Here is a 24453-nt window from a genome sequence, read left to right on the forward strand (position 1 = left end):
ACTGCCACTGGCTCCAGCGGGCTCTGGGTGTTGCTCAACATAAATACAAGTGGCTGAACTTGGCTAATAGCATAACCAATACTAATAACTGAATTTATATTCTTCAGTCTACAGATTTGCCACCTTAATACCACTCCTGGTTCTGCTTTCGACCTGTCGTCCTGTGGAAGAACAAAACCAATGACACAGCTACTGTCACCAAAACTGGAGTTGCTGCAGCTTCAGCTAAGGCTGCCAACCAGCTCTCTCCCACAAAGAGATGAGAAACCCTCTCTTGAATTAGGACAAGATACCAAAACATTTTGTCATAGTACTAACTTTGTTTTGCTCAATCTACATGGTGCTCTAACAGAGCAGAAAACTGGAATCACAAATTTGAAAAGATGGCATATCACATAGCAAACATTTCTGAGCTTCAGAAAAGTTTGCCAGTTGAGAGACATCATCATCATCATCCTCATCATCATCATCCTCATCATCATCATTCAGTCTAGCTTCTATAAACATCTGAGAAGTCTTTTGCAGCCAGTGGGCTGTTTAGGCAGATGGCATGGAAATTTTACAGTCCATTTCATCCCTGATGTCTACACTTTATGCTCAGTGTTAATAATGGGATATACACACAGATACACAGATGAACATACGTGTGTATACAGACATGCTAAGAGAAGAAAACATTTCTGACATGCTCTTAATAAGGGAATTAAATTGGTGAAGGCAGATTTCTGAGCTCAGCACATGCTAGAAGTGCATCCTCAAAACTGTGTATTTGGCTGACTTTAGGAAACATTGTGCACTGTAAGCAACTGTGAACATCTGAGGATGGGGCACTGACAGGGAGAGGAATACACACTCTGGGACCAAAGCCTGCATCAGCAGGAAGTAACAGGGGCAACTCTAGGCTTGAGAGGTAGAACAGGCACTGCAGGGAACAGGCACCAAGGAAGTACTGGACTAATGCATGGCTTGCAAAGTATCCATGGTTGGAAATGTCCTTCCAGAGCTATTTTTAAGAGGCAGCACTTGGCTCAAGCAGTTCTTGCAAACTAGGTTCTGCTTGTCTCTCTGTGCCTTGGTTCAGTCTCTACCCACAGTCCCCATTCCTTTCTTCTCTCAGGACCACTCCCAGATAGTGCACCCCTGCTTCCAGTCACAGCACTGCTTCATAATACAGCTCAGGGAAAGACAGAGGAGGAAGAAGAGAACAAATGATGATTGATGACTCAGACTAACTAGAGAATGTGCTTAAGGTAAGTTTGTTTCACCAGTGGCAGTGCTTTGCTGTTTGCTTTACCCATTCCAGACTAGGTCATCCCAATTCCTTTTCTCCATTGAATGGTGACATAACTAAGTAGCCAGGAAGAAGCTGTCTCACCTATCATAAAAATACAGTGCATAGTAATCATAGGAGACTACTGTTCAAGACAAAGCCATGACCTCCACATTTAACAATCTGCTGGTCTGTAATTCTGAAGAACGCATTTATTAGCAAAATCCTGTTTTTATAAGCTGCAAATCAAGACACCGCTTCCTTCAGCACTGTACCAGATTTCTCAATCATGAGCCCTGTAGTGCATGAGATTTTGCTTTAGAAATAAAATTGCTTGCTCAACTGCAGAACTTCAGTTCAGTCTTCTTTTTCTATAACTACTGCTTAGTCTTAAACCAGAACTAAACAGTTCTGGAATTATACACGCACTTTACGTCCTCTTAGTATCTACCAGATTCAGTATAAACACATAATGATGAGTGTCTAAGTTTGATATCTGCTTGATTAGCAGCATTTTCAGTATCTGGCTACTTTGCAACACTTGGCAGCTAAGTAAAGCAGGTCTAGCACACAGTCAGACGTGGATTTTTTTTGTTTTTAGGGGTGGCAGTACTAGAGGTTTCCCAGATATCCTTTATTTCAAAGCAGGAAAAAACCAACAATGGCCAGCTCTGTATCAAACCACAGGTCAACAGATTTCAATGGTCCAAGGTTAAAATTGGCCTCCAGCTAGCTGCACAGACTTATCCCATAGGTATTAAACAGGAAACTTTTAAACCTTAAAAATAGTTACAATTATGTGACTTACTCTTGTAAAAGGATTTTTATCATATACGGGAAGACTAGAGCTTTCCTCCTTTGAAATGTTTGTGTCTGACACTTTCCCTAAAGCACAGCAAGTCTGTGTTTTTCTCTCTTACACAGGCTGTGGGTTGAGTTTTGTTTTGCTATTCGTTTTTCTTTCACAAATCAAGCTGTCAGCAGCACGGGAAGTAATTCTGTAACTGGGACACGTAAGAGCTCTGTTCTGAGACTGCATCGCTGCCCCCACTAAAGTCACCCTTGGAAACAAGAGCACTTGAGAATATCTTAGCACACAGTGAAAGGCTTTTTGCTATGGTTTATTTAGCTGAAAAAGAAAAGCATAATTCAAGGAAAAAGCTCCAGAGCTTAGAGATACTAAAAGTATGCAGTCTCTTCTGAGCTTCCTGCTACAGCAGGCCACAACCTCTAAAGAGCACTGTGTTTGAATATCCATTTCTGTGGGGACAATGCTTTTGAGCTGGGAGATAAACCTCGTTTACTTGGACTGATATGAAAGCTAAACAGTAATACATGCTCCTCTCCTACTACACAAACACTTCCAAAACTAAGGGAGTCCAGTCCAATATCAAAGGGCCATGCTGTGCACACCTGACTGCTATATGAGTTGCTTTAGCATGCTCTTAACTTCTTGCTCTGCTTCTTACTGACCGTCCTATATCATAGCTCCTAGGTGTTCTCTCCACATGTCCAGGCTTCAACCCCAGCAGATCCATCCCATCTGTCCCCAGATGCCACATCTAGCCACCACAGCCCAGGTGGCCCAGTTTACCTAACCTCGATCTCCTGCAGGGCCCTGGAGCCTATCTGCTCCATCGGATGCACTGTGCTTACCCAGCCCAGCCATGTAATTAGCAGTGCAGCTGCACAGCCACCAACCTGCCAGCACACATGTGGCAGACCACTTCTTGGCAACTATTAATCACATATTGCATAAGAAACAGTCCCTTAATGCAGGCAAGTCTTTCCACTCCCAAATCATGTAAAAGACATAAAAGCTTTTGGCCATGGAGAAAAGTGAACAAAATGAGTGGTAATTAACTCTCATGACTACAAAGGCTAACAACTTCGGCACTTGCAAAGGGGATCAGAGGCAGCTGAGCTGAGAAGGAACTGTAGCAGAACAAGTATTTGCCTGGGAGCAAACACTGCCTGAGTGCTTATTTTAGAATGAATAGTCATGTTAGTTAACTAGAGCTAACTTATGAACAAATAGCTCACGTTACAGCATACCGAGGTACACTAGATGCATCCTTTGATGTACTGACAACCTAGTACCAATTTTTTTCAGAAATTAAAGAAACCCATAATTTATCCCTCATAGCCGATTCTGGGTTTTGGCACAGTCTTTTCACAGATTAATGGAAACGTACCTAAAATGGATTTAATCATTGCAGCATGAGATATTTATATTCAGCAAGAGCATGTGATTTGCAAAAGAAATAAAAAAAGGACAAAACAAAGTTTTTCTGTAAATCAACATGTGTGACTGTTCCTCACTATCTCAGGACAGGCAAGTCTTGGTACACCATGTGTCCTTGGTGTTTCTGACCTTTCAGCACAACTGCAGCCTCTAAGCACCAGGATTTGGTCTGCTGTTCAGCAGCATACTATGCAGCCTGACACACCCTTCATGCCACTTACTTAAAATACCAGTGTGGACAATTAATATGACTCCCATGGTTTTCAAGAGAAGGGGAAGAGAGCTGGGATTTGGGGAGTGATTTATAAAGCAGACAAAATTCATCCTAAAAACGTTAAGTAAAATGTGTTCTGACTATTGCCATGAAAATAAACATATCTCGTCTGGAAACATGTGAATTCAGGAGTAAAAATTTCTTTTCTATATGAACTAGTTCACACTCGTCATAAACTTAAGGGATTTGACAGGGATTGAAGATTCACTTGTCAGCTGCTATGTCCTTTAATTAGCTTCCTAACATCCATACTGACTGAAGCAGTATGTTCCCAATTTAGCAAATCAGGCTGTCTCTGTCCAGGTTTCACTGTAGCTCTGAAGACCTGAAAAAGAGCATTAAATGCAGTGATTCTTCTGCCCCCCCCCGTAGTAGATATAATGTACTATTTAAATTTTCTTCTGTCCTGGCTTTTGTGGAATGGACAACAAAAGTATTAACCTAAATTCCAGAAGCTGCATAAAGTGTGTCCGGCTCTTCACAATCTTTTGAGGAGAAATTCACATACCAAAACCCTCAGCTCTGCTATGACCTGTTCTGGTATCTCCTATTTTACTTCAGGTCCGTAGGAAACTTTACCACATACATTCACTCTCAACTTCACATCCATACCACAGTTAGGTATGGATGGCCTTGTTTGCAAAGCACTTGACAGGACTTAGGGGTTCACTGCCACAGACAACTCAGACCCCGACTGTTTAACCCAGCCAAAACTTCTTTACCCCTGGTTTTGCACTCGCACCTGTAATGTGGAGATGATAAAATTCTTCAACTTTTTAAATTGTACATTCCTTAGGACAGAGGATCAACCACATACTCACCCAGAACCCAGAACAAATTACTCTTTAATTTAACTCTGTGGGATCTCTGGGTAAGAATCAGCCCCCAAGATGTTAACCAGCTTTTGTTTAACAGCATTTTTAAAGTACAAACCAACTGTAAATCAGACCAGGCAGATTCTCACATTGGGTCATTAGGTTTACCTCATTTCCATCCTCCTGTCTTTCTATGCTCTGGGTGATTCCAGGCAAGTTTCTTGCTGATCTCTTACACTGCCATTTTTTTGCCATCTTACACTGTTGGAGCCATGCAAGAAACTGTAATAAAAATACTAACTGCTCAGCTTTGACAGGACACAGCTATTTTTACTGGATTACTTTTCTGGCACAGGATTTAAAGCACCAAATGATTTGACACCTGTAATTTTATACTTGGAATAACAGAAGGTATTCATACTTCTTTTGTAATGTAAGATAAAAGCAAACTCTACATATGTTCTCATTCCAGTGCTGCTGTCTGACAGCTATTTGCCCAAGGAGAAAAAAGTACTGTTACATTATTGAATATGTGGAAAAGTAAAAGCTACAGAAAAGAAATCATTAAATAGCTAACTTATTCCCCTGCTAGCACTAGACTGTTCCCTGCAGCATGTTTCAGAGTGTTTTGTCCAGTCTGGTTTTACAAGTTTCACATTACTTTCATTTATATATTTAATACAACACCAAGTCCAATGTGGTTTGTTACTGCTTATTTTCCTTGTCTTTCAACTACAAGACTCAGTGCTAGACCAGCTGTTCATATACAGTCAGCTCCAAAACTACTGAAAAAATATCTGGACTCTTTCCACTGACTTCAACAGGCTTTGGATCAGGCTCAGGAAAAGACGACAAATACATTTCATGTAAGACTAAGCAGGTTACAGTCAGCAAAGTATAAAGAGGATTAGCTGTGTACGATCCAAAGGCACGTTACCCTGCGTGCTGAAATGCCTGCCTAGCACACTTCCACTTTCATGCAGAGAAAGGGCCAGATTCATTTCTGGTGCTCTGCCACTAAGTCAATGCTACCATGCAATGAATGAGTAGGATCTGGAATCCACCCAGTTAACCTCATTACAACTGGGATTTTCCTAAACTAGAGGTGAGAAAATTTATTTTCTAAAATTGCAAAACCAGTAAGCAAATCACAAAACAATGGAATGGTCAGTGTTGGAAGGGACCTTAAAGGTTGTCTAGTTCCAACCCCTCCACTCCCCACCACGGGCTTTTTGCTTTTCATTTAAGTTTGGGTCTTTAGAGACCCTATGGAATGAGGGTCTCTATGGAATGAGTATCAGGAAAAACACAATGGATCTTGTCTCTGTCAGGGAAGGACAAACTCTCTTTTACTTCAGAACCTAAAATGGGTCATATTTGGTTTAAGACACACATATCTATACCTTCACTTTCTGTCACCAAAACAGATGGGCAACCCCAAACCAATTTGTGCATATTTTATGGAGCACTGATACTACAACATCTCCCCACTGTGTATGCTTTGAGAGCATGCCTTCTGAAAGCTAGAATGCCTCTTATCAGGGATTATTCGGCCAGTGGGGGATTTATTCTGAACACCACCATCAAATGAAGATGATGGTGAGCAGTTATTCTTCCCACCCTTTCTCAGTTCACAGTAAAACGTCAGTGTTAGGGGTGTTCTCAGCTGCTGAGAATGCTTTAATCAACCACTTTTTTTTCTGCTCCTTTTGTTCCCTAGGGACAGGGAACTTCATGGCAACACTTTGTTGTACGATGTGTACAGTTATAACCTACACTAAAAGTATGCCATTAATGAACAAACACTGGGTGTGCGTGTTTGTCAAGCAGATGAGAATGTTCTTTTGATCTGAGCTCCACCACTGTGGCACTCGGGTGTCTAAACTGCTTTATTAATGCACTGAAGCATTCCATCATTTCTCAAACAATACTGAAGGAAAAATCAGAATTTCATCATAGTGTGATTTTATGTTCTTCCAGTTCAAATCTAGCTATAAGTAGGGGGAAAAAAAATTCTTTAGTTCTTAATTTTCCAGGGGGGTGGGAGGAATATTTCATGTGCTTCACACTCTGAGGCAGTCAACAGGAGCTTCTCAAACTTCTGTTTAATTTCAAAGCAGTTTCCACAAAACATGGGAGGTGTATTTAGCTTTAGGTAAAATTTTGAAACTAATTCAACAGAGCAAGATAATGGATTCAAAGTATTTTTGAGGATAACACAGAATCAGAATAAGAAAGTTTAAAAATCATAAAGGTTTATGAACATGATTATAGCAATGGTTTTAGCCTCCAACATATGAATAGCAGTGAAAAACAACCCAACTGGTGTGAGGCCACCGAAACATACGGAAGAAAGTTTATATACAAATGCCTGTAGGAAAGCAATGTAGAAAATCCTTGATAACCCTTCCAAATATATTATTCTAATGTGGTGGAGTGACAAAAAACTGAATCCACCCAAATTTTCCCAGACTGAATGACATGTCCAAGGAGAAGAGAAAATGAGGCAATGTAGGACCTCTGTTCTGTAAAAGAAACAAACCAAATTACCACTTCACAGGCAGCTAAGTTGATCTATCAAGTCACTTGCAGAAGTGAGAGGTTAGGCCTCTCAATCTCTTTGATATTCTCTCAGCTACACTTGCAACACCTCAGTACTCCCCTGATCATAGGATCACAGAAATTATTCGAGTTGGAAGGGACTTCAAAAATCACCTAGTTCCAAACCACCTGCCGTGGCCAGGGATGCTACCCACTAGATCAGGATGCTCAAACCCCACCCAATCTGGGCTTGAATACTTTCAGGGATGGAGCATCTCTCTGGACAACCTGTTCCAATTTTTTAACATCCTCACAGTAAAAAATTTCTTCCTAATATCTAATGTAAACCTACTCCCAGCTTAAAACGTTCCCCCTTTGTCCTATCATCACAGGCCCTTGTAAAAAGTCTCTTTCCACCTTTTTAAAGGTCCCCTTTAGGTATAGGAAAGCTGCTCTAAGGTCTCCCTGGAGTCTTCTCTTCTCTAGGCAGAACATCCCCAACACTCTCAGCCTGTTGTCACAGGAAAGGTACTCCAGCCCTTTGAGCATCTTTATAGACCTCCTCTAGATTTGTCCTAACAGGTCCATGCCCTTCTTGTGTTGGACAAAGCATTTTACACAGGGTCTCAGGAGAACAGAGCAGAGGGATAGAATCCCCTCCCTGGCCCTGCTGGCCACACTGCTTTGGATGCAGCTCAGGACACAGCTGGATTTTTGGGCTGCAAGTGCACACTGGGTCATATATCAAGCTTCTCATCTACCAACAGCCCCAACTCCTTCTCCCCAGGGCTGCTCTCAATCCACTTTATGCCCAGCCTATTTGTGCTTGGGATTGCCCCAACCCATCTGCAACACCTTGTACTTGGCCTTGTTGGATTTCATGAGGTTCACACAGGCTTACTTCTCAAGCCTGCCAAGTGTCATCACTTCCCTCTGCACCTCACAGCTTGGTATCACCGACAAATTTGCTGATCCTCTACCTCATATCTGTCATTTAGTCAGCTATTTACCTCACTACACCAGAGAAAGCTACCCACCTTTCTGCTGTTTTTCTTCCAGGCTAATAGGTCAAAGTGGCTAATGGAGAGATCCAACACATGTCAGAACCAGGGCACAGTAAGCAGCAGAATTACCAAGTCCAAATACTCCTGAGGAGAGAAAAAGGACTCCTATGTCTCTCTTCTGTGCAAACTGAAATTGTCTGAGGGTGTCTCATGGAAGAACTGTCTTATTGCAAGGACTTGTTATTAGAAGGGAAGGGGGAATTGACAGGAGAGGTAGAACCAGCAAGGGTCCTGTTCTATGGAGTGTGTATATCAGGGTGCAAACTAGAATGGTAGAAATCCCATAGGTCTGCAGAGAATTTCATGAATAAAAAAATCTGTGTATATATGCAGCAGCTGCAACACACAGGAACAGGAGATGTATAATCCATATGCAAATAACTATGTAGTTCCCTCATGAAAGAGTGGGCCTGACTGCACAGCCATGTCTACATCAAGTGTGCTGTTTCTGATGTGTTGCACTTCATATGCACTGCTGGACAGTACAGCACACACACACAGAACTGCTCCTGGGAGGGGCTTCATGTCCTGTAACTGCTGTGTGTGCTCACAGTGCTGACATCCAGAGTTCCCAGGCATGCAGCAACCAGCTGAGAGGAGTCTGCTCTCTCCAGCTACCACACATCTGGAAAGCCCAGACAAATTTATGAAGCCCTCAAAATCTGCCTAAATATGATTTCCAGTGGCAAAGAGTAAATGTGCTTGGGAAAAAGGAAGCCTATAGCATCTAGGAAGTCCTTTGCTACCTGCACAAAAGCAAACATAGGACACCCCAAAAGTTTAGGAACACCTTTTCTAATGAAGTGAAGGCAGGGCTGGAGCTTAAGTCTCAAATTCTTTCCCTCTCTTCTCTACTGACTTGATTTACCACAATTATATTTGAAAATGAATTTCAGAGGACATGCTTTCACATAAGAGAAATACAAGAGATGTCTTGAATTTCAGCTTCACAAATGTGCCTGTTACTGATGCCATTACAAAAGCTGCATAAGGAACTTACTTCAGGTCTAGACACCCAGGAAGAAAATAACTGTAAACGACTAAGAGGCTATTCTCTAAGATGAGAATTCACCCTTCTCTCACCTTTAAATGGCATTGGCTTACAAAATTAATTACTAACATGCCTCACAGAGACGCAGTACTTAATTAATATATGTTAACTGCTTTGCAATTCTGATGGAAGACACCATACTATTGAGCATAATGATTAATACAGTATAAAAGTGATGCCATTGGTGTTGCTCAAGCAGAATGATGAAAGGGTATCTATTCAATTTCTGATTTAAAAAGAGGAATGGAGATGGAAAAGGTTTAGGAAAGCTGTTTAAAACTCAGCCTAAAGAAAAAGGGAGAACTGGGAAGGAGAGGAGCTAAAATATTTTTCAGAGGTATTTACTGTGTGATGTGCATTAATTCCTGCAAAACTGAAGTGTAAGTGCCTACAGCAAAATCCTGGCTCCAATCAAGTACATGGAAAATGTTTCAATGACTTCAGTGAGGTGAAGATTGTTAGTTTTTGTCATAATTTCCAGCAGATGAATCCCATATGCAGGTTTGCAACTTTGCCTGGTTCCTTGTTTATAGTCTAGGTTCAGGAAATAACCTCATCAAGCTCAGGCATGCTCACCATGTAAAGGCAACTGCTCAGCTTTTAATCTTTCTACTACATCCTACACTTGAAGTAAACTTTTCCATACTGTTAATGAACTTGGACTTGAGCTACCTATTTAAGTTGGTGGCAAAACTCCAATTAAATGGAAGCTCTGTAGAGATCACTGTAGATTTTGTAATAAACGTGGGAAGCAAACATCCTGTATTTAACAGTGTATACCCCTGAAGTTAACTCATTTGCTCAGAAGCCTGTGGAATTTTGACTGCAAAAACAAAACCAAACAAATTCTCGAACTCTCAACAGAAATTCAGGCAACTTATTTTTTTAAGCATTAGTTCTTCATACCTAACACGATTAATATTCAGAGAAACAAGTTCCCCACCACTTCTGGATAAGGCAGAGTTAATTCAACTGAAAGCTCTGCACATGTGAGACTCAAAGAAGAAAGGTTAAAAAGAGTAGCAAGGGAGAGGCACCAAAATTTGAGAGAAGGTATCTGTGAGCTTCTAGTATTAAGAAGAGTAATTTTAAAGTAGAAGCCTACAGCTACTGTAGGAAACTAAGTGAAAATGTTCTAGACCTCAAATTTTGATATATTTTTATGTTTGACAAGGACTGAAGACTGTTATGTTGTATATATGGCGATCTTGGTAAGCTATTAATTACCCTTTTCCAAGTGGTGTGTGATGGCTTCCATGTTCTTAATGTACTACTATTCAGCACAGGAAATCTTAGAAGTACAATTTATTCTAAAGCACCTGTTAAGGTGGGCTCTCTAAGCCATGCTATGCTACGTGTAGATATGTTGTACTACAGCACTTGCAGAGCAGTTTTGTGTCTATGCAACTGCTAGACCAAATGTAATGATCAAGTTGCACGTAGCAGCTCTCCCTTTCACTTGTGCTAGCACACTATATGTTTTTAACTGTACTGCAGGCTCTGAAGCACGTAGGCTTGTAATTTTCTCTCTTAGTGCTTGTACAGCTGTGTCCACAAATGTATCTGTCCAGTAAAATCCAAGGAAATGTTCCTGGATGCCAGGATTAAGCTTAGATAGCTGCAGCTCCAATAACTCACATGCAGCTTGCATTGTAGTTCTAAGTGCTGACAGCTGCTTTCCAGTCCTACTGGAATAAACATCATTCTTCCATCCAAACTCAGTAGTCAAAATGTGCTGGTGTATGAACTTCATCATGTTGCTGCTCTCAGGACGCTAAGGAGAGATGGTATTAAGGTGCCAAGGCAAAAATTCAAGCCTAAAGATTTTATTAAATGTGTGATAAGTAATGCAAAAACAGGGCTGTGTCACTTTTGTAAACAGGTAGGCTGTGTCTCCTTCCTCAGAATGTTCGTTAATAAGATACTTACTGGACAAACAGTAAAACCAAGGCCACTTAAGGGATGCAAACTACGTATTTTGAAGAGTTTTTATTTTTGTAGTGGAGGGGCCAGAAGAAAATTATACCAGAAATCAGAGTTAACAGTAAGCAGAGTAAGAGCAAGCATGTCTTGTGCTAACAAGACATGAAGGATTTTCAAGGTAACAGTGTTCTTCATTTTCAGACCTCAAGAAAAAACACCACCCTGTTAAATAAGGTAATTCATGGCTTGTTTTCCTCACTGTGTGTCCCTCTAAATTATCCTTGACTCTTTACCTGGCAAGGTCTGTCTTTCCTCTACTAGCTTACACTTTTTCTCCCAGCAGCCCAGCAGCAATCTCTAATAAAACCACACCTGTATGGAAAGTATCTGAATTTCCCCTAAGCCTATCAAATGAGTCCTAATCACTCTTATCTCACATGCTTTCCAGAGCAGGTTTTTGCAGTTCTCTAACCTTTTAACTTTCGTTTCTGTGCCTGGTTTCAATGTTATAACTTCTTTTGTGGTTCTCTTCTGCCATGACAGGACAAATCTATTTATTTTTATCTCTGGCAAGACTTGCATTCCTTCTACTTATAACCAAACTGAACTATCTGTATTCATAAATGCCTCTGTACTCTGAGCATCTTTTTATTTTAACCGACCTCCCAGGTACCCTACATACATTTCCCAGCCTCAGGCAATGGATCCCTCATGTTACACCAAAAATGAATATTGTTCAGATGACCATGTCTTTTCGCATAGGCCAGATCTTGGTGTATCACCCTGTGTTTACATCTTCAGTTTCTGCTGCTCACCAGTACCACGCAACCAGTTGTAGAGGCTCCTGTAGACTGCTAAAAGACTGAAAAGGAGTGGTGTGAGGTCTTTTGGGACTGTTTTAGACTTCTGTTGGATCAAATTTCCTTAAGGATATTCCTACTTCTTATGGGTCTTCTTTCTGGGGAAGTTCAAGATGTCAATTTTAATTATTTTATTGCTAGACTGGATTCTTATAATTATTGCTGGCTATGTCTATATCAGGAATAAGCATGAGTCTGCAAGTGAAAATACCTGATGCTGAGGGTTGTCTTCCCTCTGTGGGTTCTGTGTGTGTGGCTGGTTTAGGTTAGCTCTTGCCTGCCCTCACAGACTTTGCCACCATTGAGGTGTGGAGAGTGCTGAGCATTCAGTGGTGGTGCAGCCTCTGGTGATCTGAGACCTTCATGATCAAGTCAAAGTGCAGTGAATGGAGACAATCTGCTTCAAACCCACGCTCTTGGCTCTCACTCCTTTAACATCATCAAAGTGAGAATCTGCACTAGTGCTGGTGCACAGATCAACACCTGTCAGACAGTCTGGGAGATTACTGTTGCCATTAATGAACTTAATCCACATCTGGAGAAGGCACACAGGGATGTGGAAGATTTCTATCTCTTTGTTAGTTAATGGGAGAAGCTTACAAAGCCAATCTTCAAAGCAGATACAGCTACAGATAGGAAAAAAGAAAACATTCCCTCTTCACTTGCCTCCAGTTTGATCCATAAGAGGTCTAATATCATGATGTCAGAATACATTTTGTTGTAATGGATAACTGGGCTTACTATGTTTAATGTAGTGATCAAATCAATAACAGCATTGACTTTTTATTTGGTGAAGGGAGGGGTAAGAAAGGCAGGGCAAAGCCCCTATTATCTGCAGTGTACCGAAGACATGCAGAGTACTCTCAGCTCTGGAAATAGGGACTACGTATTTAAGCTGGTGGTACGCTATGCAAACACTTAGTGAAAACACTTAAACACCAAGAAAAGCAAATTACTCTTCCCTGGGGGAAGGGGGTTGGAGTGGTTAAATTCAACTGCTATTACTGCTGTGCAGTTGTTAAAAAACCACCACTACACCACAGCAGATGAAAGGGTTCTGTCACTTACGACATTCTAATACCAGAAAGGATCCACATAACATGCCAAAAGACAAATGTAACAATAAAATACCTGGTGAAGCTTTTCCAGGTTGCTCGCAACAGGGAAAAGACTGAACTATGCTGAACTGATAACTTGAAATTTTATTAACATATTCCAATATTCTTGTGTATCAGGTAGCTTTTCAGAAGTATACTCTCAAAAATTTTCTATTCCTTACAATACGCTGAGTAGAAAAAAGTAAAACTGCATCTTTAAGAGGTTAGCTCCCACACCAGCCTGATGGTCATATAACTGCTCCTCCCAGAAACTGAGACATAATATAGCCTTTTTCTGCAACCTCCTCAGTTATGCAAAATCACAGCCCAAAACTGTAGACTGAGTCACTAACAGCAGTACAGAGAAATAGAAAAATCCAGCTAGTGCCTTTCCTCCCCCACTCCCCTCCCACTTGCTTGAATATGCAAGCATTTCAAAGTAGGTATTCACACACATCACTTGTTGACTTCTGTTTTAGTGGCATTTGTACAGCTGGGAGTTGGACAAGCAGAGAAGTCTACACACAAAAATTTGTCCAGAGCTGATGCAGCCACCCCTCAGAGCTGTGCCTAGAGCCTCATCCTAATTCCCAGAACTATAAGCTACCAAACCGTCCTCTGAGGGCTGTGTGGCAGCCTGGGTAAGGCAGCACAGGCAAACGGGGGAAGCTGCTGTGTGACAGCAATGCTCACACAGGGGGAGCTGGGCTGCTTAACAGACAAGATGCAGTCACCTGTGCTGGCTAAAGGTACAAAAGAAAACCCAAGCGCTCTTCTAACAGCCACGTTGCTTAGGGAGGGTGTGAGTGGGCCCATCTCTTTGTGTGAGCTCCAACTCTAAAGGTGTCTTAAGTGTAGTGAAAACAACCCTCAGCATCAGCTCTTCTTCCTGCTTGATTTTATGTTGTGGTCACAGCTGCAAAAGTAAGGATGTTATTTTGCTTCTCTGGCATTGAGTCAAAACCCAGAAGTTTGTATTAGAAAAGTGGTCTGGAAAGTACTGTGTTAACAGACATGCAAAGCCTCTGACTTCTGGGGAATAACTAGCTTTGAAGTAAAATACATTCAGCAATAATCCATGCATACTTCATTAATTTTAGAACTGCAACAGCAAAGTACTACTTAGAAAAAGCTATAAGATAGTAATGAAGGCTTTGGGGTTTATTTTTATTTTTAATCCCAAAAGCTCCTTATCTCCCTTCTCCATGTTTTTTCATTCAATTTACAGTAGTCAAAGTTAAAGCTCATCTAACAAAAAAATGACACATTAAGTTTGGCTAACCTCTTCAATCCCCTCTTGATGAGACTCCTTTCTTCCTTGGGGTGTAAATGCAACAACTTTACAACTGGTACATTGCTTGTTCAAGATAACTTTCCTTTGCACTTTGTGTTTAATGGAATTTGGCTGATCTGGGATATTTCAGCACTTAAATAATTGAGATAGTGAGGGCAGCAATTTTTGCCAAGTCTTAAATAGCACAAGGATCTCTAGGCAGAAAGGCAGTATTTTGTTATCTTTCAACATGCAGTCATCTTTCTCTACCACACCCCCAGTCAAGTTTGAGAACCCTTGACACGAGCTACTGCACGATATGAAACACCGGTTTACTTCAAATTTGAGTCAAAGCTTAGACTCAAAACAAAGAGCAGCTGCAGCTTGACACTGGATTTAAGTGCAGGTCTGAGGAGCTGCTGCTGGAGTGGGGGTGCTCCTGACACTTATCCCATTCTACTGCTGGGCTGTGCAGCTGCAGTGCATGCTGTGCCCAGAAAGCCTTGATGCACTGGAAAAACCAATTTTCAAAAAGCCAGCGGATCCCTAAGCCTGATGCAAGAGGTACAGCACGATGTACAGCTGGGCGGTGGAACAGGGCCACCTCGCTGTCGCAGCCTGCTATTACTCCAGCCTTTGAGACTGCACTGGGGATTTTTGAAATTTGTTTCTGCACTTCAATTCATCCAAAAAGCTGGCTCTAAAAGAAGCCACCCAGGTCAAGTTACATACTTGCTTCTTGAATTTAAAGAGTTCATGTAAATGAGCAGAAAGAAACCAACTAGGCTGGAAAGCAGGAGCAACCAGCCTCACCGATAAGAAGGGATAGGGGATATGTTTGCTTCAGTGATCAGAACAGACTTAAACAGGGAAGTTCCAATTTTTATAAAGAAATAATCATAGCAATCCCTTTCCTTTGCAGTGTTTGAACATTAAACCTGCTCAAGACAACCGAACTCCTTCACCAGCTGTACCTGAATAACAAAGTAAATCTGACTGTAGATTCCTTACTATGTGGATGAGTCACTGCAACCAACTTGCTTTATGTTCGCCCGACATCCTCGCATTTGCGCTGGCTGTGCTCCTGGCACCGAGCTCCTCTCAGTACAGGGCACCGTGGGCCCCTGTCTGTTTTAAGCAACAAGAGATCTTTTCTGCCGCAGTTCTGATTGCTCTCCGCGTTATCAGGCTTTGTTTGTAGCTTGCTAGATATATTTGCCTCGCACTCCTCTACTGAAGGCGCCTGACAAGTATCCTAAGTGCAAGAAGTACCATTAACAAGGCCCGAGAGGAAATGTGCCCAGGCTCTCGAGGTCACCGAGCAAGCCCCTGCCCGCCCCACGGCACTGCTGCACTGCTGCCGTCGCCGCGTGCCACCGCTCAGTGCCCCATGTCTGACCCCCACCGCCCTAGCAGGCGCCCGCCGGTCCCCGCAGTCCCTGCGGAGCTGCTGTGGTCGGGCCTCGACGGGACTCCCTGGGCACAAACCCCCTTCCGCCTCTTCCCGCCCCCGGGGGCCCCGACTGCCCCCCCGGGACCATTGTGCGCCCGGCCGAGCCCGCCGGGAGGGGCGGCGGGGCTCGCTCGGGTGCGGCGGTGCCGCCGGGAGCGGCAGGCGGGCCCGCCATGGCCGCGCCCCGGCCTCGGCCGCCCGTCCCCACTCACGGCTGCCGCGGTCGGCGTCGGGCTCACGCGGGCGCCCTGGGCGCCGCCATTGCTGCGGTGCCGGCGGGGCGCGGCAGGGGGCGATGGCGGGAGGCGCTGCGATCGGCGGCGGGGAGGGGACGGTGTTGCGGCAGCTCCTGACTCGGAAAGGACTCTCAGGGATCACTGGGTCCGACTCCTGCCTCTGCACAGGACAGCCCCAACAGTCCGTGGGCCTGAGAGCGTTGTCCAGACGCCTCTTGAACTGTGCCAGGCTTGTTGCTGTGACCACTGCCCTGGGGAGCCTGTTCCAGTGCCCAAACACCCTCCGAGGGAAGATCTTTATTCTAATATCCTGCCTAAACCACTCCTGAGAGAACTCCAGGCCAGTCCCTTGGGTCGTGTCACCAGAAAAGACATCAGTGTCTGTTCCACCTCTTTCCTTCACGAGGAAGTTGCAGGCACTGATGAGGTCTCCCCTCAGTCTCCTCCAGGTTGGACAGACCAAGTGACCTCAGCCCCTCCTTGTATGACTTCCACTCACGGCCCTTCGCCATCTTGGTTGCCCTCCTTTGGACACTCTTTAATAACTTAATATTTTTCTTCTGTTGTGGTATAATGTCATCGCAGAGCTGGGACTGCCTGTGTCTCAAGCAGCATTTGACAAGGGTCCCTCTTCTCAGTGGCAGGGTTGAGGGTTTTGTCAGCCTGCGCCTCACGCGAGGTGCCAGATGTCCCACAGCCATGGCTTCGGCTGTGGGGTGCGTTGTGGGAAGCCTGTGAAGACAGCTGCAGTCCCCAGCCGGCATTGCTGCACAACCCTCATCCCCTCAGCTCCGTGGTGCTCATCCACAGCACACCTGAGCTTGCTGCCCAGGATCCACTCTCTTGTGTGGTGCTTTATTTTTGTTTTTTCCAGGATGAGAGACACCATAAAACCACTCTTGTGCAGTCAAAATTGAAAAAAAAACAAGTGTCTGTCCAGCAATCCCCAAAGAAAAATCTGGATCTAATCTGGCCATCTGATTCCACACAGTGATATTAATATTTAACTTAACCACTGCTGTCTTTAGCTCATCTCCTTCATTCCAGATTTATCCCTCTCCATTGTTCTGTGTAAGCTGGTGTCCCTGTTGGAGTTTATTTAAGCGAGCTGTCTAGCACTGTCCCTGAGCTCAGCACTTAAGCTCTGGTGTTTGTAAAGTGTGTGTGTGTTAGCAGTGCTGGATTACATGATCCCAAGCCTTGGATCACGGTTTTCATTCATCTGAAATTAAACAATGAGCGTACCAATAACGTCAGAGTGTGTTCTCCTGCTGTTCCTTAGTGCATCCTACCTGCTTTGATATTCATTGTATGCGTTTCCTGAGTGAGTTGAGTCAGGCATTATTCTCAAGTGCTGTTGCCAAGCCAGTTTGTTCTGTTATCCAAGTAGCTTCCAGCTTCTTATTTATACCTTTTGCCTTACTGTTGTGATTTAGTGGAATACTGTCTGCTATTTCATTCTCCAGAATAAATCTGTTTCTTCTCATGGCAGGCTTCTAGCAGTTTCCAGTCAACTTCTGCCATCAGGAGCTGATTACATTATTGCATTGCTTTGTTGTTCACAACCAAAAAATTGAAAAGTGGGAGGTTTCTATATTATAGCTGAATTAATATATCTGCTTGCTAGGACACTGCTGGAATTGTGGAAGGTGAGAGTAGGGAGAAACAGTATGGAAAGATAATCAGCAGAACAAAAGGACTTGCAGATATGACCAAAAAAGAGACAATGAGAGATACAGAACAAAAAAGGAGCAAATGGCCCAGCCTCTTACACTCCTAAGAAGCCCTGTTAAGAGACCGTTTTGTATGCAAAGCTGCAGGGTTTTTTTAATTCCTTCTCTCATCCTGCCTTTCTGCTTCTGTCTCTTCTTTGTGGAAATCAGTAGCTGCATTTACTTTTAGGGTAGAGCCTGACTCCTACATATCTAATTACTCTCTGAAAAATCTGTTTCATACATTTCTGACCTGAAGAAAGATTTTGGGCCAGAAACTTGAGTTCCCAGCTGTGCCTGTGTTGGCCTACCTACCCCTGCTGGCCCTTTTTCCTAGTAATTTTGCAATGATGAAAGCTGTGCAATACCCATTCAATATTGGTAAAGCTTTATTGGTACTGAAAGGTACTTATTATTTATAGATACCCCCTCTGCTATTTCCCCTCTGAACTATAGAAAGAGAGACAGCCAGCGTAAGACACCAGTATTACTATGGCCATGCTGGGGGCTATTTGCTGTTGCTTCTTTCTGGGCTGGCATTTCCCCCTGCACACTTGTCACCACCCTAGGGGCCCAAGTCATGCTCGCCACTCATCTCTCAGCCACAGATGACTCTGGCCCCAGAGCACGAACGCCCCTGAGGGTGGCACCAGGCTGGCCACGTGTCCCAGGCCAGCTGTGCCTGGGCAGCTGCCTCAGCCGTGAGGAATGCAGAGCTGTAGGAGCCCACGGCTCTCTGCTGGGCCGCACACCAGAGCTCCCAGCTCCAGCTGGCAGGGCCTCAGCGCCTGCCCTGTGCCGTCTCGCCCCGACGGCCATGCCAGGCCCTGCTTGCTGCCCTGATGGTGGCACTCCTGGCCCCAGTGCTCTCCAAGGGCTCGGGCACCTTCCTGCATCCTTTCAGTTCCTGCACGAGGCCCAGAGAGAGACCTGGAGGGGCTGCTTACAAGGGCCTGGAGGGACAGCAGCAGGGGCAGCGGCTTCCCACTGACAGAGGGTGGTGTGTGGCTGGAGATGGGGAAGAAATTCTGGCCTCTGAGGCTGGTGAGGCACTGGGCCACACTGCCCATGAAATCTGTGGCTGCCCAGTCCCTGGCAGCGTTCCAGGCCAGGTTGGATGGGGATTGGAGCAACCTGGCTTGGTGGAAGGTGTCCGTGCCCTTGGCAGCAGGGTTGCTACAAGATTTCTAAGGACCCATCCAAGCTGAGCCATTCTTTGATTCTGGGATCAGAGGGGCCAGGGGCACCTGGGCTTAACTGTTTATTAGAACCAATTCAGCTGTGTAAATTTGGTTGCGTTCATGGAGACTGTTCTCGAGCCCAGATCCCCAGTACGTAACATTTACCAATACTATAGGTCTGGCTGAGATCAAGAAAGTCTTGCATGCTCCAGATTCTGCAACGCTGCATTTTATTGAAACAACAGCACAGCAGTTTCTTGCTTGCCAGTCACACATACACTAACTATGGAGCATGAATATGGGTCCAAACAGATAGTGACATGATATACATACTAAATTTATATTGTTCTATACATACTAAATTTATATTGTTCTATTATCCTATTTATTATTATGATTTTTAATTATATAACCTTTTATCTACTTAATAAACATTTAATTATAAATATAATTTATTCTGTGTTATTATATAGGAATTAGATATAATAATTCTTTTATTTCATTTCCATTTATATATTAAATTATTGTTTTGTATTAAATACAATATGTGTATAATATATATTTTATAAATATATCTAATAAAAATCTTGCCTCTTATAAATGCAGTAACTACAGAGTATTAATACATATCACAACAGGTAGTGACATTAAATATGTGCTATTTATTTTCATAAAGTAATATGACAATTTATAAACTATATCTATCACTATAATATGTATCGATTAAAACACATCTGTTAATAAAAATATTTGTAGTTATATATACACACTATAGTTATATATACATATATCTATGTATCCCATTCATTCCTGTCTTTGTCATGGCACTAAAAGCTGGTTTTCTGCCACCAGCTGCAAGCCCCGTGGACACATGCATCCCAAGGAGGCCACAAGGCTGGTGAAGCACTGAGAACACAAGCCCTATGAGGAATGGAGCTGGAGTTGTTTAGCCTGGAGAAAAGGAGACTCAGAGGTGGACCTTATCACTCTCTACAATTATGTGAAAGGTGGTTGGAGTCATGTGGGGGTTGGGCTCTCTCTGCAGGCAGCAGCTGACAGAACGAGAGGACACAGTCTTAAGCTGTGCCAAGGGAAATTTAGGTTGGATGTTAGGAAAAAAGTTTTATACTGAAAGAGTGATAAAGTACTGGAATCATCTGCCCAGGGGAGGTGGTGGAGTCACCATCCCTGGATGTGTTTAAAAAAAGACTGGATATGGCACTCAGTGTCATGGTATAGTTGAGGTGGTGTTAGGGCATGGGTTGGACTCGATGATGTTAAATGTCTCTTCGAACCTAGTGATTCTGTGATTCGCTAATTTTGTGATTCTATGAGCCCGACTAACAGTGGCCATAGGCCAGCACTCTTGCCAGGCGATGGCGCAGATCAAGGTAGGCTTGCATTGCCTGGGAGTGGGCAGCTGGATCCTGTGCCAGACCATGGAAGAGGTTGGGCGGCTTAGCCCTTTGTACATCTGGGGGAAGCCTGATCTCCTCTGGAAGCCTCTGGTTGCCCACAATAAAATGCTCCAGGTGTTTCTCTTCCAGAGATAAGTGCAGCTGCTCCAGAGCATCTGACAGCTGAAGCAGGAAGTGTCTCCTGTGCCACTGAGACACTGGTACCGTGTGCAGCAGGTGCATGACAATAGTCTTGATGGAGTGGATGGAAAAGTCCTTGCATGCAAGAACACGGGCAAGGAGCTGCAGGCATTTAAGGTGCGAGCTGTCCTGGGGGACCTGCCAGGCCATGTACCTGAAGAACTTTGTCTCTGCCACAGCATAGCTCTCAGGCCACATTGTGCTTGGGGTGTGGGCCCCTCGACGCCGGCTGCTGATAAAGATGTCTGAGGTGTGTCGTCGCACCCCAAACAGCACCTTAACCTGGAAGCTTTCTTGGCTGTTGGTCAGCCTGAGGTTGCAGGAGCGTTTGGAGGGCAGCAGCGCTAAATGCCAACTGCGTGACTGGGGCAAACGCCGCCAACTTGCTCCCACCAGTGTGCAGAACCAGCGGACAGTTTTCTTCACGTCGAGGTAGGAGCCGGTGCACAGCGTGTCGAGGAGGTTGGGCTGCTGAGTCATCCTCCTAATCACATCAGGGTGGTGCTGGAAGCACAGCATGTTCATACCCTGATACTCTCTCGGGCACCTGCACTCCAGCTCCACACGGACACGGAAGTTCCTGCCAGCCTTCTGCTGGTCAGTGTCACGCTCCAGGTGGAAGACATGGCCTAGGGGAGGAGTCAGGGGTACAAGCACCTGGTACACGACTTCCTCCTCACGGGCAGTCCAACCTTCAAAGGCACTGCCAATACCAATGGCTTGTTGCAGCACTGGGTAGAAAGTCCTACTCAAGGCACGCCTGAGGACACTTATGAAATTTTCTATCAGGGCCATTGTCCTGTTGCAGCCTGTCTGCAGGTCCTGTACAGGCCACTGTATGCGCTCCTCTAGAAGCCATCTCAGATCATACGCCCATGTCTCATCCTCTTCCTCCTCCTCCTTTTCTTTCTCCTCCTTGCCACTGATCTCTGCCTCACAACTTCTTTTCCTCCACATAAACCATACGGCCAAGAGAAGAACCAAGAGCCCAGCAAATGCCCAGACCTGCCAGTGCTGCAGGGCAGACTTGGGCAGGTCTCTCCAGGATGCACCACTTTGCATCAGCACAAGCTGCTTCACCTCCTGCTCCAGCTGAATCCTCTCCTGTTCCTGGAACTTCGCACGCAGCTCCATTCGCAGACGCGTCACCTCATCCAAAACATCACCCATGGGCTGTGGGTACTGGACTACACTTAGCAAGAACAAGAACCACAATACCCAGGAATCCATGGTCTGCAGGAGGAGGGAGAGAAGGCCTTGAGGGGAGTGGGGAGGGAGGCAGCTGGCAGTGGGGGCAGCACGGACAGGAATCCCAGTGATCTGAGGGCAGGAAGGACAGGGCCCCAGACAGCTGGGGGCAGGAAGGCCTGTCCCACTGCTCAGCAGCAGCAGCACTGTACCATGGCCAAGGCTCTGCCATGAGGGGCTGTCCCTGCATGCAGAGGGAGAACCCAGCCTTGGGTGCAGCATTTCTGCCCCGGCCCTTGTCCCCAGCATGGCCTCTCCGCCACATGTGCACTCACCGCTTGCCCAAGCAATAGAGGGGCAGTGTTACCTGCTTCTAGGTAACCTGCTTCTAGGACCTTTTCTAGCTGCCCCCATTGTGACACGTCCCCATGATGTCACAGGTGCCACAGCACATCACAACCCAGCCAAGTCCACTCTTTGTCCCCACCCCAGCTCAGCCCCTCAGAACGGCCCTGGTGTACTGGTTAAGGTTGCTTTTGAGTGAACCTTCTTCAAAGAACTTCCCTTGGTCTTTCTTTTGTCTTTCTTACCAGCTGCCTCCATTGGCGGTCTCATAGATATCCATGTCGGAAGGCACCCTTGGGGTTCATTGATTCTAAGCCTTGACTCCACACTCTTTGAGCTACCTTTAAATCTCTGCATCATCGAGGTTGAAAAAGTCCCTGAAGATCAGACAGTTCAACTGCTAACTTAACAGTGCCTACTCCACCAATCAGTCAGGTCCCCAAATGCCATATGCGCATGACTTCTAAACCTTTCTGAGGGTAGTGACTCAGCCATTGCCCTAGGCAGCCTGTTCCCAAGCTTGATATCCTTTTTGTTGAAGGAATATTTCCTAGAGATCCACTCTAAATCTCCTGTGGTGCAGCTTGAGATAATTTCCTCTGGTCATATTGTCTGTTCCCAAGGCTAATATAATAAACCCACTTAGCTTCAACCTCCCTTCAGGGACCATCTGCATCTGTCAGGTGCAGATGGTTCAGCTGTGAAACCAGCTCCTCCCAGAGGAGAGAAAGGTGCTGCTTTTACACCGTGGTTCCTGTGATCAATGCTAGTGGGAAAAAATGGGTTCTCGGTGGTCAGAAGTTTCAGGCTGCCAGGAAACGTTTCCATGCAAGGAGAACCTTTCTGCCAAGTACATCAACTGAGGGAATCCATACCCTTCCAAGCAGAAGGAAAAATCATCACTCTCCTTGTAGAAAATGTGAAGGTTTGGAGTGAAAGTCAGTGCTGGAATGTGCCAGGATATCCATGTGGATTTCACTAACTTGGAAGGCCAGACTGTGAAGATGGGATCCCGGAAGCCAAGAAATGCCCTCTTGCTCTGGGGCCTTCCATGGCACTGGCAGCACAAGTGAGAGCTCTTCCTCAGCCTTTGCCATCAGGAAGGCCCCAGTTTGGGCAAAGCCTGAGTTCCCCAGCTCTCCTGCTAATGACCCCAGGCTCACCAAGGCTGTTTGGTCTTAGCCTAGGCAAGAGCAGAAAGAAGCCCTCACCTGGCTTTGTAGGCCCCTAAGACGAGCAAAGACAAGGAGTGTGCAGAGAAGAGGCCATCAGCACTGCACAGCTGCTTCTCTCAGCTGTAAATCACAGAAAATTTAAACACTAAAATTATGGTTTGGTGTTTGTGTTGTGTTTTGTTAGGAGCCTTTTTCCCCACAGGAAACCCTGTGGCATTTTCCATGTTGCATACCTGGATTTGAATGGTCTACTCTCGGTGCTGCCTAGATCGAACTCAAAATTGTTCCTTTTCCCCTCTCTCTTCTCTGTTATGAAACACCATTTCAAGGGGTTGATGGCTAACACCGTTTCTCTTTTCTCATCTTGTGCTCAGGAACTGGGAGAGCCACCAATCCCCCTCCCCTGCCCCAGCTTGTCCCTAAAAGGTTTCTGTAGTAGGGTAACATGGTCATGTTGCCAGTGGCTCAGCTGCCAGCACCAGTAGCAGAGCCCAAATTCCACCACTAGCTCTCCGCGCCCCATCTTGTCCACATCTGGAGCTCAATTAAATGCTGGGGGTTTTATCTAGCTGCCTGAATAAATAAACAATCCTATGGCAAAGGGACCTTGAGGCTGTAATTTAGGGATCAAACAGCAGGTAGGGACGGGACTGGTTTAAGGTAACCAAACTAAGGTAATCTAACTACAGGTGTCATGGAGAGAGGCAGTTGTGCCATCCTGTTTTGCTGTGTGCTGTGCCACTTTCATTAGTTTTGGGATCTGATTCATTTGGAAAGGAGGTGGGGTTTTCCTTGTGTTTTCTTTTTTTTTATATTTTAATTGACAAGATTAATTATGAGAGTGAACAGGTCCCACATCCTCTAGATCACGTGGCTGCACAAATAGGAGCATGGTTCCTGAATCCAAGGGCTCTGAGTTACATCTGCCTCTAATCATGCCCATATGCATTCTTTTGTATGTTCTGCTATGTGTTATGGTTTCCTATCACGTGCTAATTGATTCATTACTTTGTGCTAAGCATACAGTCACGTGCTAGTCATTAACTGTCCCACATGTTAAACTCATGATGTATATGCTTAAATATTGTCTCTCCTGGTCTGACAATCCTCCTTTATGTAATACCACACGTATGTTGAAGACTTTCAGACTTT

General features: G+C 44.6%; 2 protein-coding genes across 8 annotated transcripts in view; both read right to left on the reverse strand.

Moving 5' to 3' along the window:
- The window catches only part of LOC132329157 (cytochrome c oxidase assembly factor 1 homolog), a 51957-nt gene extending 35774 nt beyond the window's left edge, over positions 1–16183 (reverse strand). For 2 of the 7 annotated variants that reach the window (XM_059849987.1, XM_059849925.1), the window contains exons 1-2: positions 16079–16150; positions 15425–15668 (exon numbers count right to left, since the gene is read on the reverse strand). The gene's annotated coding sequence lies outside the window, so the exon portion shown is untranslated. Of the gene's footprint in view, positions 1–8182; positions 8294–15424; positions 15669–16078 lie in introns of all 7 variants that reach the window. The other 5 variants (XM_059849951.1, XM_059849960.1, XM_059849970.1 and 2 more) reach the window with 5 other exon arrangements.
- Positions 16184–20335: 4152 nt separating this feature from the next.
- On the reverse strand, positions 20336–21823 carry LOC132324405 (inositol 1,4,5-trisphosphate receptor-interacting protein-like 1). The gene has a single exon (XM_059840489.1). It carries the CDS (start codon positions 21821–21823, stop codon positions 20336–20338), a length of 1488 nt encoding a protein of 495 aa, XP_059696472.1.
- Between the last annotated feature and the right edge of the window lie 2630 nt (positions 21824–24453).

Source organism: Haemorhous mexicanus, chromosome 1, assembly GCF_027477595.1.
Source record: "Haemorhous mexicanus isolate bHaeMex1 chromosome 1, bHaeMex1.pri, whole genome shotgun sequence".
Classification (NCBI taxonomy): domain Eukaryota; kingdom Metazoa; phylum Chordata; class Aves; order Passeriformes; family Fringillidae; genus Haemorhous; species Haemorhous mexicanus.